This window comes from Brassica napus, unplaced genomic scaffold, assembly GCF_020379485.1.
Source record: "Brassica napus cultivar Da-Ae unplaced genomic scaffold, Da-Ae ScsIHWf_1008;HRSCAF=1414, whole genome shotgun sequence".
In the NCBI taxonomy this organism is placed as follows: Eukaryota; Viridiplantae; Streptophyta; class Magnoliopsida; order Brassicales; family Brassicaceae; genus Brassica; species Brassica napus.
Window position 1 is genome coordinate 1 of NW_026014440.1, and position 16,014 is coordinate 16,014.

Sequence of the window (16,014 nt, forward strand, 5' to 3'; positions counted from 1 at the left end):
CAGCTTTCTCTTTGGTAATATTTCCTATTTTATCCTAAAACTAGCTACGTACGTAGATGTTTGTTGTCTACCTATTTCATTAACACTTCATAAAAAAACAGCAAAGAAGAAGAAGCAAACCGATCGTTTTCATATCAATTTCACGCAAACCGAACGGTTCTTCCCGTGATGTGAGGACGTGAATCTCCAACTATTATCTCGGGAAAGCTCAAACCTGAAAAACAAGAAACAACACTCGAGTTTTAAACAAAAACAAACTCTTTTACGTAAATTAAAGGCAATTTCGACGAATCTAAGAACACAAACAAAAACCCTAAAAAAAAAAACTAAAGCAAGAAACAATGTACACAAGTTTGAACGATTATAGGTTAAAGGAATCTCACGAATTGTCATTCTTCAGAGAAATCAAGCACGTGAATACTAGTAGAAAGATAAATCTATGATTAAATAAATCAGATTCAGAACAAACAACAGAGAGTAAATTCCAAACCCAGAACAGAGTATGCGAAACTCACAAGACCAAGTAAGCATCATTACCTTATCGACGAGCAGACCAGACGGAAGGAACCCTAACAAGGAAAGAGATCTGTAAAAGGACGAAACTTTCGATTACAGAAACAGAGAACTTGTTTCATCGTACATGGAAATCGAACCTTGCGAATTTTTTTTAGAATCGAGCGATCGAGGTGTTTAGTCATTGGATCACCTGCGCTTTTATCATAGAAGAGAAGGTATTTCGTGGAAGATGAATACTCAACGGTTGATATTTGAAAAAAGAAAAAACAAAGTCGGTGATCAACATTTTTTACCGTTAGAGACGGGTAGGCCTGTACACGTGTCAAGCACTGATTTGTGAGTGAATATTTTTGTTTCGGTTTCCTTGTTCCCTAAGATGATGCCCTTCGTTCGAAACTCTTAAAGAATATGTTGTTAGTGTTGTGAATGTGTGTCTTACATCTCAATTTGAGTATTTATTTGTTTATAACTCTTCCTGGATCCTCCACAATTTACAACAAAGCGCACCTTATTCCAAAAACAATATCATATTTAATGTTTTTCGTTTTAAAATAAAACCATGGTGCCAAGCAAACACATTATCTTAAATGTTACCGAGAGACATCTAAGGGGACTCACTTGTATGATCTACGGTGAAGTAAAGGCTCCATTGGTTTCTGAGGTAGCGAAGCAAGAGTGTGCCGAGGAGGAGGAGGATCCGCAAGGTTGTGCCTCACGTTGCGTAGAACGTTTGAGGCGAAACGAGACGCGGCTCCAAGGCTCAACCACGATGACGAACCCGCGGCTGCTGTATCTCGTTTGCCCGTTCGAGCGCGTCTCGTAGACGGTCTTTTTCTTCCTGTAATGATTTTGTCAATTTCCTACGACAGTGTCTCCGCCACGCTGCTTGTACAAAAGACGCTCCCCATGTTCTCCATTGCACTGAGTAAAGCCTGACGACATTACAAAAAAGAGATTGTAGTTCACCTTTAATAAGCTGAGAGAGAGAATGAGAAAGAGAACCTGAAAAGTATGCTGGAGCTGCTTGCTATGGAGGCGTCTGAATTGTGAAGCGGCAGATTTGAGATCCTCTGCGGCAAGGGAAAGGCTTCTACTTCGGTGAGAGCCTGGACTGTCCTTGTCGAGATAGGAAAATGCGACCAAGATTGAGGATCTAAAGCTCACGTTAGAAGATGATCTCCACATAATCATTTGCCTTGAAATGCACGACACTGAGGAACTCTGTTTGTCATCCATTGGTGGTCGCACTTATAAGCTTTCCTCTCATAAACACACCATTTCCCCAACAGGATCTCCTTCAGGATCACGTATAGCACTTGTCTGTGTAGAGGACCGGTTTTAACCTACCGCATACAGCGTCAAATAATTGCTCACCCATTATCTCAAACATTGTTTTTTTTTTCACTTCTTTTTGATTTCATTTTATTTAGTTAAAAATATTCTTTACACATTGTTATGATTTCATATAATTATTATTCTATTTTCATTCGTTTAGTATCTAGTTTACTATCATTCACAACGATAACACCTCGTGATTGTTCCTACCAAAAAAAAAAAGTAACACCTCCTGATTGTGTATATTTTGGAAGATGGCATAGAAACTGCATGAGTTGTTATCGTTTGTATACAAGCTTGGCTCATTTTAATGATAAATTCACATTTTATCAAAAATAAATAAATACAACTGTCCAGATTTGCGCCATAAAATACATTTATCTTTTGATAAGCAAAAGATTATAACATTATATATTGTCTATTTTTTGGACAAACAAACATTGCATTAACTCAAAAGGAGTCTAAAGTGTTGGAGTAAGTTTGAAATAGCTTGGGAAACAAACTATCATAATTCTACCGTTTACTAAAAAGGATCAGAAAATATCTATAAGTGTTTTACTAATAAGATTAGGAATTATCTATTTTTATATAAGGAGTTGCAAGGTTGTTGCAACACTTGTGAGTTTTATTGATTGTGATTGAGTGCTTAAAATTTTGAGTGAATTTTCTTAAGAGATTAATAACAGAGATATTCTTATTATTGTGTGCTTCTATATCGATTACTAGAACTAGATTTGGTATCAGAGTTTCTAGGTTTCAGTTGCGATGGGAGATATTGTTACAAGTCTATTCAACACAGCTTTAAGACAATCTCAGCTGTCCATCCCAAGACATACTCTTCTCGATTCCAAGGCTTTGTCTCTCGGATCTTCTTACCAGAAAAAGATCATCCTTATCATTCATATTAACTTCCAAATTTTCATTTATTAGTTTTAAACTTTGATTTATTAACTGTATGAATAAACACATACATTGAAAAAGACATTTAATGATTTTATAGGCAAACCACACTTATTAGTTATTATATTTGATCACTAGTACAAACGATATTTGTTTTTGTTTTGTTTTTAACAGCGTAAAGTTGACTCAGAAGTAGTCTTTAAAAGTAGGGAGTTTGATTTCGCCCTTGCTGGTAACCGGAATAGTAAAATCCCCGACTACAGGAAGATCAATGGTGAGACCTATTTCGAGCAAATAGTCAATGTCCCAGTCCGCACCAACGTCTCGAGCCAAGTTGAACAGTATACTATACGGCACCACGATCGGAACATCAAGAACCGTCATGTCCTTTGCTTTCAGTGAACCAGGGTCCGGTATCTTCCCCTTTCCAATTTCCCTATCAGTTTTTTTATCATAATGATCATTAGATTACACGAATTTAGCGTTTACATAATAGAACGCGTATTTCAAACTATAAACACTTCTACTTTTGTAACAAGTTTTATTCAACGTACAAATACAAAACGCGATATATGAATATAAATTTTCAAACTAAAAACACTTCAGTTTATTATTGTGGGTCCTTTATAATTCATTTATAATAATAAACTGAAAAATCAAAACATCTATATGGAAACCGAAGAAATGTTAAGATCAAACGAGAAGGATGGGTTTTTACCGGCCACCGCTGTGAATAGTGAAATTGATCTCGCAGATCGGAATTGCGTGACCGTAAGGATTGGTGACTGAAACTTTGGCTAAGTACTCGACGGAGTCACGGTTCACGTCTTTAAGGTCGACGTCCGTAACCGAACCCTCCGGTTTAGGAACCCCGGCGAGTTTATCAGCCACGAAATCTTTTGCTTTATCTAGTAAACTCGCCATGTTGATTCTTTCTCGCTACAACTTTATTTTTTGGTTTCGATCGCGCGGTGTTACTTTTACTTGGTATGATAGTAGGAAGCTCTTTCTGGAATATATAGATGGACGGCATTACGAGATTTTATCAAGTCGGTCCATGTGAATGGATTATACATGTAATGTGTTGTGTACGTGTGAGGTATTTCACGAGTGAGAGTGAAAGCGTGGGTTATACGTGTCTTGTGTCTGATCATTTTCGTGCCATAATTTATTTACATGAAAGACTTCAAATCTGAAAATAAAAAATAATACATAATAAAACAGATATTTTGTTTTGCATACACGTATAGACAAAGTCGGCATACGTTGAATAAACTAACATATTGCGCTTTCTAAACTACTTTAGTTCCTATTCTTTATAGCTACAAAAAGTTGGAAATACGCGTAACGAATAAGATGCGCAATGGATGCGGTTATCTTCCACCTTTGGAACATTATCTCATCAAGGAAGCACAAGAAACATTTCAGGTCTCTTATGACCATGTGGCTGAGATAAGCTTTTGGTTGTAGGTTTAATTTGGTCATCCATTTTATTTTTATTTTCTTTTTGTCAAGATAGCTCAAACATAAGATCTTTATTTTGTAAAAAAAAATTTCATTTATTTGATATTTACAGATTCGAAAAAAAGAATGCGCAATCGCGGTACCAATATGTACACATGAAGACTCTAATAAGTGTGAACTAGACCATGATCCACGCGTAGTGCAAATATTTAATTTGTGTTTGTATTTAATGATATATTTAAAAATATAATCATATTTATAAATGTAAATGTTATATTTGTATTTAATTTTATTTTACAATTTTATAATAAAATGTATCACCGATATTGGATATTATATAAAAAATATAACATTTATATAATTAGATCCATGTCAATGATATATAGCGAACAAATTTTTAAATAAAAGTACGAAAATAGATAATTATGAATTAGTATGCTATTTATAAATGATATATTAGCTATAATATTGGTAAGAAAATAAAATGATTGTTGAACTTCTATCAAATTTGGAACATATACAAATTAGGATTTAAATTTGTAAGAAAATAAAATGAAAATACAAATTTGATGTAACTGATAAGAATTAAAATGGGCTTAAGTTTGTGTACATTTAAACCATGACTTTGGGGATGTTTGCTTTTATTTTTGTAAATAAATTATTTTGTCTAAGTGATAGTATATATTTTAAATTTTTACCTGTGTTAAATAATTATTTAATAACATTATAAGAATAATAATTTATAGTTTATATTTTTTAAATTTTATTTTGTCTTATAAACCATCCATTGTATTACCACCATTTTTAGAATATGATCTATGCATCTATACAATGTTTTATTTTTATTTTTTTTTGTGGATCAAAATTTTATGATAATGTCTAATAAATTATTTTATATACATGGTAAGTCGGTAAATAATTATAATCGTGCATGTAATATATTTATATTGGTAAGATGAAGAATTTGTTCAAAAAATGAAGAGTAACGTGAATTTTTGGGGAGAACGAGACAAAATGTAACTTATATTGTTACATAAATATTTTGTGTATATTATTGATATTCATTAATGTTTATAATATTAATATGAAATAGATAAGTTAAAATATTTATATTGAATTGATTGTGAATTTAATTTAAGAAATGTTTTATTAATTTTGAAAAGGACATGGAAAGCATAGAAGTAGGAGTAATTATTACTTCATTAATTTTAGAAAAGAAAAATATTACTTAAAAATAGGTTTATTTAATTATTTTAATGACATTAGGTTGTAAATATTGTGCAAGTTTAAGGGTTAGTCTTAATTTGTACTTCTCTTTTAATAGATTAGACTAGAGCTTGACCCGCGCATCCGCGCAGGTGTTAGTTTTTTAAAAAATGAATATTTATTTGTATAAGTGATAATATATATTTTAAAATTTACCCGTTAATTTTTTTTTAAAAAATATGACATTTATAAACACAATAATTTTATAGTTTATATCGAGTAGTTTTGTAGAGGTTAACCCATAGATTTTGAAATATTTTTAAAAATATGACGATATTGTTTTAATGAATGATTGCATCATGCACTAACATATGACGAAGTTCAAAGAGGTTGGAACTTTTATTGTCTCTGTTTCTCTATAAAGTAGTGATTTTATAGTGGTTAGTCCACCAATTTAAGGAATATTATAAAGTTTTACTAAATTAATTGATAAAAATTTAAAACGATGCACATGTACCATAAATAGAGTTTTATATACATTAATACAAATGTAGAATGTGTTTAGAATTTTTAAAACAACACTAAAGATCATAGACTTCAGTATATAGCATACATTTACCGAAAAACTCAATATTTTCGTAGGGGTGTTAACACATAGATTTTGAAAAAAATTCAAAAATATGACAATATTGTTTTAATGCATAGTTTCATCATGCACTAACATATTATGAAGGTCAGAGATGTTTGGAACCTTTGCTATCTTCGTTTCTCTAGAGAATAGCGATTTTATAGTAGTTAGTCCACCAATTTAGGGAGTATTATGAAGTTTTACTAAATTAATTGATAAAAAATTAAAACAATGCCCATGTACCATGAATGAGAGTTTAATATACACTAATACAAATGTAGAATATTTTTTGAAATCTAAAAACAACAATGAATATCATAGGCTTCAGTATATAGAGCATTTACCGAAAAACTCAATATTTTTGTAGGGGTTAACACATAGATTTTGAGAAAAAATCAAAAATATGAGAATAATGTTTTAATGGATAATTGCATCTTGCATTAACATATGATGAAAGTCAAAGAGGTTTGGAACATTTGTTGTCTTCGTTTCTTTAGAGAATAGCGATTTTATAATGGTTTGTCCACCAATTTAGAGATATTATGAAGTTTTACTAAATTAATTGATAAAAATTAAAACGATATCCATGTACCATGATAGAAAGCTTACTATACATTAAGACAAATGTAGAATGTGTTTAGAAATTTAAAATAACACTGAAGATTATAGGCTTCAGTATATAGAACATTTACCAAAAACTCAATATTTTCGTAGAGTTTAACACATAGATTTTGACAAAAAAAAAAGTTTAAAAATATTATAATACTGTTTTAATGCATGATTGCATCATGCACTAACATATGATGAATGTCAAAGAGGTTTGGAACCTATGTTGTCTCCGTTTCTCTAGATAATAACGATTGTATATTGGTTCATCTACCAATTTAGGGAGTTTTTATAAAGTTATACTAAATTAATTGGTAAAAAATTAAAACGATGCTCATGTATCATGAAAGAGTGTTTAATATACATTAATACAAATGTAGAATGTGCTTTGAAATTTGAAAACAACACTAAAGATCATAGACTTCAGTATATAGAGAATTTACCCGAAAACTCAATATTTTCGTAGGGTTTAACACATAAATTTTAAAAAAAAAAATCTAAAATATGACAATATTGTTTTAATGCATAGTTTCATCATGCATTAACATATGATGAAGTCAAAGAGGTTTGGAACTTTTTTATATTCGTTTCTCTAGAGAATAGCAAATTTATTGTGGTTAGTCCACCTTTTTTTTTGATCGAAAAACATACTTAATTAATTAAAGGAGTAAACCCAATAGTTTTTACTCATCCACCAACGGAGAGTTATTTAGAGATCGTAGTGCTGCTTTAGCAAGAATATCAGCCATAGCATTTCCCACACGCGGGATGAAACAAAAACAGATAGAGCTAAAGAACTGGATAGATGGTGAATGTCGAAGAGTGTTCCTTGAATCCAAATGTTATTCTTCTTGGTGACCAAGAGAGAGATGAGAGTTTGGAGTCAGAAAAACTCTAAGAGAGTCAATGCCACGGTTGGCCGCTTCTGTGATTGCGGCCTTTAACGCCAACGCCTCTGCTACAAGGGCTGAGGAGACTGAGCGGCGTTTTGAGAAGGTGCTGCCTGCTGGTGAAGACATGTTATCGCGAAAGTGCCATCCCATTCCACAGTTCCCCGAGACAGAGTCCAAGCAGCATCTCATGTACCATGAAAGAGAGTTTAATATATATTAATACAAATGTGGTTAGTCCACCAATTTAAGGAGTATTATGAAGTTTTACTAAATTAATTATAAAAAATTAAGACGATCCCATGTACCATGAAAGAGAGTTTAATATATAGATTAATACAAATGTAGAATGTGTTTAGAAATTCTAATATAACACTAAAGATTATAGACTACATTATATATAACATTTACCAAAAACCTCAATATTTTCGTAGGGTAACACATAGATTTTGAGAAAAATCAAAAATATGATTGATATTTTTTTAATTCATGGTTGCATCATACACATATGCAACGTATGATGAAGGTCAAAAAGGTTTGGAATCTTTGTTATCTCTGTTTCTCTAGAAATTAATGATTTAATAGTGGTTCATTCACCAATTTAGAGAGTTTTTTATGAAGTTTTACTAAATTAATTGATAAAAAATCATAACGATTCTCATGTACGATGAAATAGAGTTTAATATACATTAATACAAATATAGAAGTTTAGAAATTTTAAAACAACATTAGAGATCATAGGCTTCAGTATATAGATCATTTATCGAAAACTCAATATTTTCATAGGGGTTAACAGATAGATTTTTTTTGAGAAAAAATCAAAAATATGACAATTCTGTTTTAATGCATAGTTGCATCATGCACTAACATATGATGAAGGTCAAAGAGGTTTGAAATCTTTGTTGTTTCAGTTTCTCTAGAGAATGACGATTGTATAGTGGTTAGTTCACCAATTTTGAAAGTTTTACTAAATTAATTGATTTAAATTAAAACAATGTCTATATACCATGATAAAAAAAATTAATATACATTAATACAAATATAGAATATGTTTAGAAATTTTAAAACAAAATTAAACATCATAGGCTTAGGCTTAAGTATATAGATGATATACCGAAAAACTCAATAATATAAACTCAATATACAGTTAATAATAAAATGGGCCGACGGAATATTAAACCGGCCCGTAACTGCCTGGGTTAGAGGCTTTCCCACATGATGATGATACCGTGTATCAAACCCTAACGAAATTTCCGTCGGAGCCGCTCTGCGAAAGCATAATCGATCCCAGTCTAAGGTACATGATGTTCTCCTCTGTTTACTACGATCTTATGAATCCTGGAAGATCATTGTGTATACATGTATTTGCTACAGGCCTGTTGGCTTTTTGATGTTTTTTTTAGGATCATTTCTTTGGGTTGTTTTCGAAATGACTAGTTAGAATTTCGAATTGAACGGACCGAAATAGTGATTAATCAGCGGTTATTGAAATGATTTCAGAGAAAGAAATGTCGACAGTGGGAGAGCTTGCTTGCAGCTACGCTGTTATGATCCTCGAGGATGAGGGTATTGCCATCACGGTTTGTATTCTTTCTTTTAAAAAAAATATTCCATTTCCTTATTTATCTGGAGATTCTAGATGATATGTACATGGTTCAATGCTCAATACACCTTTATCTGATTTTATTTATGGTTGTGGTTTGATTTTATTGACCTTATATCCTTAACTTGATGCTGTTAGGCCGACAAGATCGCTACTTTGATCAAATCTGCTGGTGTTAGTTGTGAGTCATACTGGCCAATGCTATTCGCCAAGATGGCTGAGAAACGTAACGTCACAGACCTCATCATGAACGTTGGTACTGGTGGGGGAGGTGGTGCACCAGTTTCTGCTGCTGCTCCAGCTGCCGGTGGTGGTGGTGGTGGTGCAGCAGCTGCCCCTGCCGCTGAGGAGAAGAAGAAGGTACAAACAAACAGTTTGATTTTTTTGTTTGTATCTTTGGGGTTTTAATGTGATATTGTGGTTGCAGGAAGAAGTAGCAGAAGAGAGTGATGGAGATTTGGGTTTCGGCTTGTTCGACTAAGCAGCCAGCAATTACTAGTGTTTTTCTTGTTGGTTTTATCTTTTTTGACACCTCCAGTATTTTGTCGTACGAATTACTACTTGGTTTGATCTGCTCTATAGAAGATTTAAGTTGTTTTTTCTTTTGTTAGAATTGAGTATAACCATTTTGGGATTGGAAAAATATCTGCTGTTACAGATGTGAGGATCCTAAGTTTACCCAAAGAACAGCTCAAGTCTGAAAAGAAAAGCTTAACCATAAGCAAAGCTCGTCTCCTGGCTTCTGTTTGATGTTTGGTGGTGTTTCTTATATACATACTACTACTACTAAGTTAAATGCTACATAGATATAGTTTTGAATCGAAATGTTAATAAACTCAATATACATTGGAGAAAAATGGCCTCTGTAGAATGGGCTCCCAGAAAAGGGGTATCATAAAGCCGAAATAAAATCGAAAAGCAAAAGCAAAGCTATTGTTTTTTTTTTTTTTTTGAAACACAAGCAAAAGCTATTGTTTAGGGTCTATATATAAAGTTCTATTAGAAGCCCAGATTGACCGACACGTATGAGTCTTACACCATCGCAGCTGCCTCGTAAGTTTAATGGACCCCACCTTGACGAACTAAACAAAGGAAGACTTTCTGGCTCAAAGAGAAGCCAAGTTGGGGAGATACGAAAAGTGCAGTGAGAAGCCACTACTATCTCACCGCGTGTCGATCTCCGGTGACTTCTGTTTTTTTCCATTTATACCCTTCGTGCTGTTTCAGCCTCAAATAATTTATAAAAAAGAAACACATTAAAAAAATTGAAGGAAATTAGAGAAAAATGGTTGTGTATGAGATTTGATTCTGAGTTCTGCCTTTCTTCTTCTTCAGCCTTAAACAGTCTTCCTTCTTCTCAATCTATTCTCCAGCTCTAGCTCTGTTGAAAAAAAAATAATGTTTATTGTTTTCCGGGAACGATGACTTCTCCGGCGAGTTGCCGTGAGATGATCTAGTCTCTATTTTGGATTTGCATACTTTGTTCCTTCATAGTGGCTAAGGGTATGTGTTTTTACACTATTTAGCAATATTAGAATCTCTGTTCTGTTGCTGAAGAAGAAATTTAGTAAATATATTAGCTAGCTGCTCTAAGTTGTTGTTGTTAGGCTCAGAGTCGTGCCTACAGTGTATTGAAAAAGGCATTCGCCTTAGGCCCCCGATTAATATGAACTTTTTAGGGTCCCAAAATTTAAAATAGTTTCTAATCTAGTGATTTAAACTTATTTTTTTAAAAACCCTTTTCACATAGTAGACTAACTAACCTTCTGAATTCATGTATTTTTTTCCTATATGACATAATATAGCATAAACTTATTTTTTTACAGTGTTAAACTTGTGTATTTGGTGAAAGTGATATATTATATTGTAAAATGGTTTTCATTTTAGTTGTAAATAAATTTATTTTAAAATTTGCCTTGGGCCCCTAAAACTCTTCGCACGCCACTGGTGCCTGTTAGCATAAATAATCAAACAAATCTTAAGATTAATTTGAAGCAATCATTACTGATTTTAGGGTGTTTGTGATGCTCTATAAAGGTTTTGGCTGCAATGGATTCGTTTGGGTTTGATTTTTTTTTTTAGAAAAGAAAAAGGAAGCTACTCTGTGGACTTTTCAGAGATTTCTAACTTTGATTTCTTATTCTCTATCTCTTTTGTTAGTATTGTCCTAGTGTGGATAAAATATTTTCTCATAGTTTCTTTCTCCTTTTGCAGCTAAGCTAGAATCTTTAAGAGGTCTTTTCAATTAGAAGTCCCAACGGCTTTGCAATTTGTGGGGCGGGAGGAACATTGATGTTTGGATTTGAAGCAGCTAGGATCCGGTTATGGATACAAATACATCTGATGGACCTGGTGAAGAATTGTTAACTAAGGTAATAAAATGCAAAAGATTGTCCTAGTTTGAGATATTTTTTTGGGATTCTTCTTTGTTTAGTGTGACGTGAACGAATATTTGGTTTTGTTGAATGAATAGGCAAGAAAGCCATATACAATAACGAAGCAGCGAGAACGATGGACTGAGGACGAGCATGATAGGTTTCTTGAAGCCTTGAGGCTTTATGGACGAGCTTGGCAACGTATCCAAGGTCCCAATACATTATTAGCTTCTTGCTGTATGATCTGAACATCAGTCTTCTCTGTTCATTTTCCTTGGTTTTTTTTTTTTTTGTACAGAACATATTGGGACAAAGACTGCTGTTCAGATCAGAAGCCATGCACAAAAGTTCTTCACAAAGGTAAGCTGTTCGGTTCTGTTGGTCAATATATTGATAGATCCCATGAATTTAGTCAAATGACTATGTTTAGAGATTGCCTATCACTTACCTGTCACTTGTGTGTTGTTTTATTTTGCTAAGTAGAGCTTGTAGAAATTATTGGTTTTGATATTTTACAATTAGATCAAAGAGAGAGAGAGAGAGATCCATTCATTATCTGAGACAAGTCTACAGTAACATAACTAGCATTGCATTTTGCATGACACACTTTTGTCCCATATTCACCAAACTCCATGAAATAATGAGATTGCATGGACACTTTTAGCCATTCAAATAGCAAAACAAAACCTCCTTGGCCCGTATAGGACAAGGACATGAAGTAAGTGTCTCCTCTACCCACCACGAACACATTCGGGTCAGTATAAGACTCTTTTTTTTTTTAACATCAAGCTCAAGAGTCTCAGGGTTGCATTTACAATCTCCGATTTGGAAAAAACAAAAAAAAAGGAACTCACAGTTGTGGTTGGACTCTTCAGTTGGAGAAAGAGGCTGAAGCTAAAGGCATTAAAGCTCTGGACATAGAGATTCCACCTCCTCGTCCTAAAAGAAAACCCAATGCTCCTTATCCTCGGAAACCTGGTCCATCTTCGTCGCAAGCGAAACAGCTTGTATCTTCTTCAGAATGTAACCAGCAGGCCTTCTTGGATTTGGAAAAGGTGCCCCTTCCTGAGGTTTTTATGTTCTTCATTCTATCATTTTGTTGTTGTTTCTTTTTCTTGTGACAGACTTGTTATGCTTTTGTTTCTGGTTTAGAAAATATCAACTGGGAAAGAAAATCAAGAAGAGAACTGCTCAGGGGTGAACAAGTATCCCTTACCAAATAAAGTAGTAACTCCAGGGAAACGAAAGACATTCATGGAATCTTCTGATCCGTCGCTAAGAAAGGTATAAAGATTGTAGTCCAAGAACATGATGCTGTATTTTGAAGTTCCTCAATAGCAATAAAAGAAAAACTTGGTTCGATTCTGATTATTTTGAGCAGGCAAGTGCCGATAATGAAACAAGCAAGGCTTCAAATGTGGACAACAACGTGGTTCATGAGAAGAACAAAGACAGAGATGATGATGATGATGATGATGATGATGGTGGTCTGCACAGCGCAAGGCATCATCCAGCTACTACAACTTCACCATCTGCTGCTACTACTACAACTTCCCATCAAGCGTTTCCAGCATTCCGTTTCCAGCATGATTACCGCTCGTTTCTCCACATGTCTTCTACTTTCTCCAATCTTATCATGTCTACACTCCTACAGAATCCTGCTGCTCATGCTGCAGCCACATTCGCTGCTTCGGCCTGGCCCTTTACTACTAATGCCGGAGACTCATCAACGCAAATGAGCTCTTCTCCTCCAACTATAGCTGCCATCGTTGCTGCTACAGTAGCTGCCGCAACTGCTTGGTGGGCTTCTCATGGACTTCTTCCTACTCCAGTCCCATTACCAGCCGTCCCAGTTCCAACTCCAGCAGCTATGGACAACGTCGGAAATGATCACCTTGAGAAACAAAGCACGGCCTTTCAAGAACAAAACATGGCTTCAAAATCTCCAGATTCATCATCCGACGATTCAGACGAGACTGGAATTACCAAGATAAAGGCTGACGGTGACAAGGAGGAAGTTGTTGCTGCTTTGCAAGATTCAAACGTTTCCCACAAGAAAAATCCAGTGGACCGCTCATCGTGTGGGTCAAACACACCTTCAGGCAGTGACGTGGAAACAGACGCATTGGAGAAAGAAAAAGAGGCAGATGCAAACCAGCCAAGTGTTATTGAGTTAGGCAACCGTCGGAGTAAAATCAGAGACAACAACAACAACCAAACTACTGATTCATGGAAGGAAGTCTCTCAAGGGGTAAAAACAATGATTCATTCACTTGCAGAGTTTTGCTTTGGAACTAACACTAAACGTGAAACTCTGGTCTCAGGGTCGTATAGCATTTCAGGCTCTCTTTGCAAGAGAGAGGTTGCCACAAAGCTTTTCACCTCCTCAAGTGGAAGAGAATGTGAATGGAAAACAAATTAGCGACACGTCAATGCCATTGGCTCATAATAACTTGAACAAGATTCAAGATTCTTGTAAGGCAGACCAAGAAAGCGCAGTGGATGAAGAACCGGGGAAGAGTCTTAAAATGAGAGAGACGGGGTTTAAGCCATACAAGAGATGTTCCATGGAAGCGAAAGAGAGCCAAGTTGGAAACGCAAACAATCACAATGATGAAAAGGTCTGCTGCAAGAGGCTTCGTCTGGAAGCAGAAGCTTCAACATAACCAACACATACTTTGAGGTAATTATATTTGCTTCTTCATTCAATCTTTTATGGAAAGAGACTTTTTTTTCTTCTTCTTCTTTTTAAGATCCATCTGATCTGAACATTTCTTCTGTCATGTCAATTTCTGTACCGTATTATTCCATCTCCGTGTCTGATGTCTCTGTTTGTGTCCGCCACTTCTGGTCTCTGGTGTGTTATTGTTAATTTACCATTAAGCAATGGATTTATGTCTATTTTGGATACTTTTGAAATCATAAACACAGTTTTAGATTTGATAAAGACTTCGTGTTTGTATTTGGTGTTTCTGCCACAATGCTTCAACTTTCTTAGGCTTTTTTGAATGGTTTAAACTCGACTTGAAGGTGCCCAAAGGTATACGATGGGCTTAAGATATTTTCACTAACTGGGTCCATGCACATCATTTTTATATTACAAGCTCAGTTCAGGGGAGTGAAGCTGGTTCAAATCAATTAATTTACTACAAAAGATTTGAATATAGATGAAATCAGACAAATCGATCCTAAATGAACATGCCTGTCTCTGTATATACACAAAACTCACTTGGTTAACTTAATATAAAAAGCAAAGTTAAAAGTTTAAACATCACACCATACAACAAGTGACCAAATCCACCAATATTTAAACTCTATAGAAATCAAGAATAAGTTTTTTTTTTCTTTTAAGTTTCACTGAGAAGCTCAAGAAGAAGAGAAGCAGCAGTCTTTAGCCTTCTTAACACTCGGCATCAGGCTCTCCCATACATTCACCAGTCCATCCTCTATCGCTTGTACTCACTCTTACCCAAAATGTAAACCTCTTTGCATGCGCCGCTCCTCCTTCCTTGACACATCTACAATATGGGTCGGTTTAAATGCATGGCTCTATATACAACTTATTTTGTATTGGTGCAAACCAACAAAAATAAAATCGGAAATTTGAAGGGAGAAAGAGAGACAATGACAGAACAAAAGCCTGCGAAGCCTCCAACGGTATTCATTGTGGACCAAAAGTGTGGGACGACTCTATCCATCTACATTTCATTTTATATAATTTTCCCATGCCTCAGTTTAGAACTTCATATTTCTATTTTCTGGGTGTGATGAAAATTAATCAATATCAAGAAAATGTTATTTCGAGTAAGATTTACCATATAATTCATAAGTTTTTTTTGTTTTTAAATCGTAAACGAATAAAGGAGAGCTTGGTGATTAGGGTTTGTTTTTATGTAGCCCACCACTTGTCTCGTTTTGTTTTTAATGTTTAGCTCTAAAGATAACTTCAAAACACCAATTATTTATTTTTATTTTTTTTAGCTTTAGCAAAAAAAAAAACCACCAAATTTTTTTGTTGAAATTACATCAAAAAAAATTTGGTAAAATAATTACATCAAATTTGATGTTTGGTATTGAAATCTAATTATCATCTCCAACTATAACACTAAACTAGATTTTGACCCGCGCAGGCGCGCGGGTGTATATTTTGAAAAATATGTTGATATTTGTTTTTCATGTAATTATTAGGATTTGGAAAAATGAATCCGAGGAACATAACCGATACCGATCCAAAGATATAGTACCAAACCCAAACATAAATTGATTAAATATTCTAATTATTCAAAATTTTGTTATTTAGAGAACCGAATCTGATCCGAACCGAAGTATTTGGGTATCCGAATTTATCTAAAAATAGATTTATATACTTATATATATTAATTATTTTTAGATTTAACGTATATAAAACATCAAAAATGATACTTTTAAATTAGTTTAAATACTTGAAAATATATATAGATAGTCAAAAGTAAATATCTGAAATAGTTAAAG

At 34.0% G+C, this 16,014-nt stretch overlaps 3 protein-coding genes across 5 annotated transcripts; 2 read left to right on the forward strand and 1 right to left on the reverse strand.

The window, feature by feature from the left end:
- Positions 1–2,777: 2,777 nt before the first annotated feature.
- On the reverse strand, positions 2,778–3,810 carry LOC106407032 (probable desiccation-related protein LEA14). The gene is made up of 2 exons (XM_013847807.3): positions 3,470–3,810; positions 2,778–3,187 (listed from the first exon to the last, which is right to left on the reverse strand). The coding sequence occupies exons 1-2, from the start codon at positions 3,673–3,675 to the stop codon at positions 2,938–2,940; spliced, it is 456 nt and encodes a 151-aa protein (XP_013703261.2). The 5' UTR covers positions 3,676–3,810; the 3' UTR covers positions 2,778–2,937.
- A 4,809-nt stretch (positions 3,811–8,619) lies between these two features.
- LOC125595221 (60S acidic ribosomal protein P1-1-like) lies at positions 8,620–9,807 on the forward strand. Its single transcript, XM_048771123.1, has 4 exons — positions 8,620–8,842; positions 9,046–9,125; positions 9,287–9,508; positions 9,576–9,807. Exons 2-4 carry the CDS (start codon positions 9,054–9,056, stop codon positions 9,627–9,629), a joined length of 348 nt encoding a protein of 115 aa, XP_048627080.1. The 5' UTR covers positions 8,620–8,842; positions 9,046–9,053; the 3' UTR covers positions 9,630–9,807.
- Positions 9,808–10,439: 632 nt separating this feature from the next.
- LOC125595220 (protein LHY-like) lies at positions 10,440–14,485 on the forward strand. 3 transcript variants are annotated; one of them, XM_048771120.1, is made up of 8 exons: positions 10,440–10,651; positions 11,363–11,520; positions 11,622–11,733; positions 11,822–11,883; positions 12,399–12,593; positions 12,676–12,807; positions 12,905–13,774; positions 13,848–14,485. In XM_048771120.1, the coding sequence occupies exons 2-8, from the start codon at positions 11,473–11,475 to the stop codon at positions 14,187–14,189; spliced, it is 1,761 nt and encodes a 586-aa protein (XP_048627077.1). In that variant the 5' UTR covers positions 10,440–10,651; positions 11,363–11,472; the 3' UTR covers positions 14,190–14,485. The 3 variants fall into 3 exon arrangements, with proteins under 3 accessions (XP_048627077.1, XP_048627078.1, XP_048627079.1); XM_048771121.1 differs by having other exon boundaries at positions 10,461–10,651; positions 12,399–12,578; XM_048771122.1 differs by lacking the exon at positions 12,399–12,593 and having other exon boundaries at positions 10,461–10,651.
- The last annotated feature ends 1,529 nt before the right edge of the window (positions 14,486–16,014 follow it).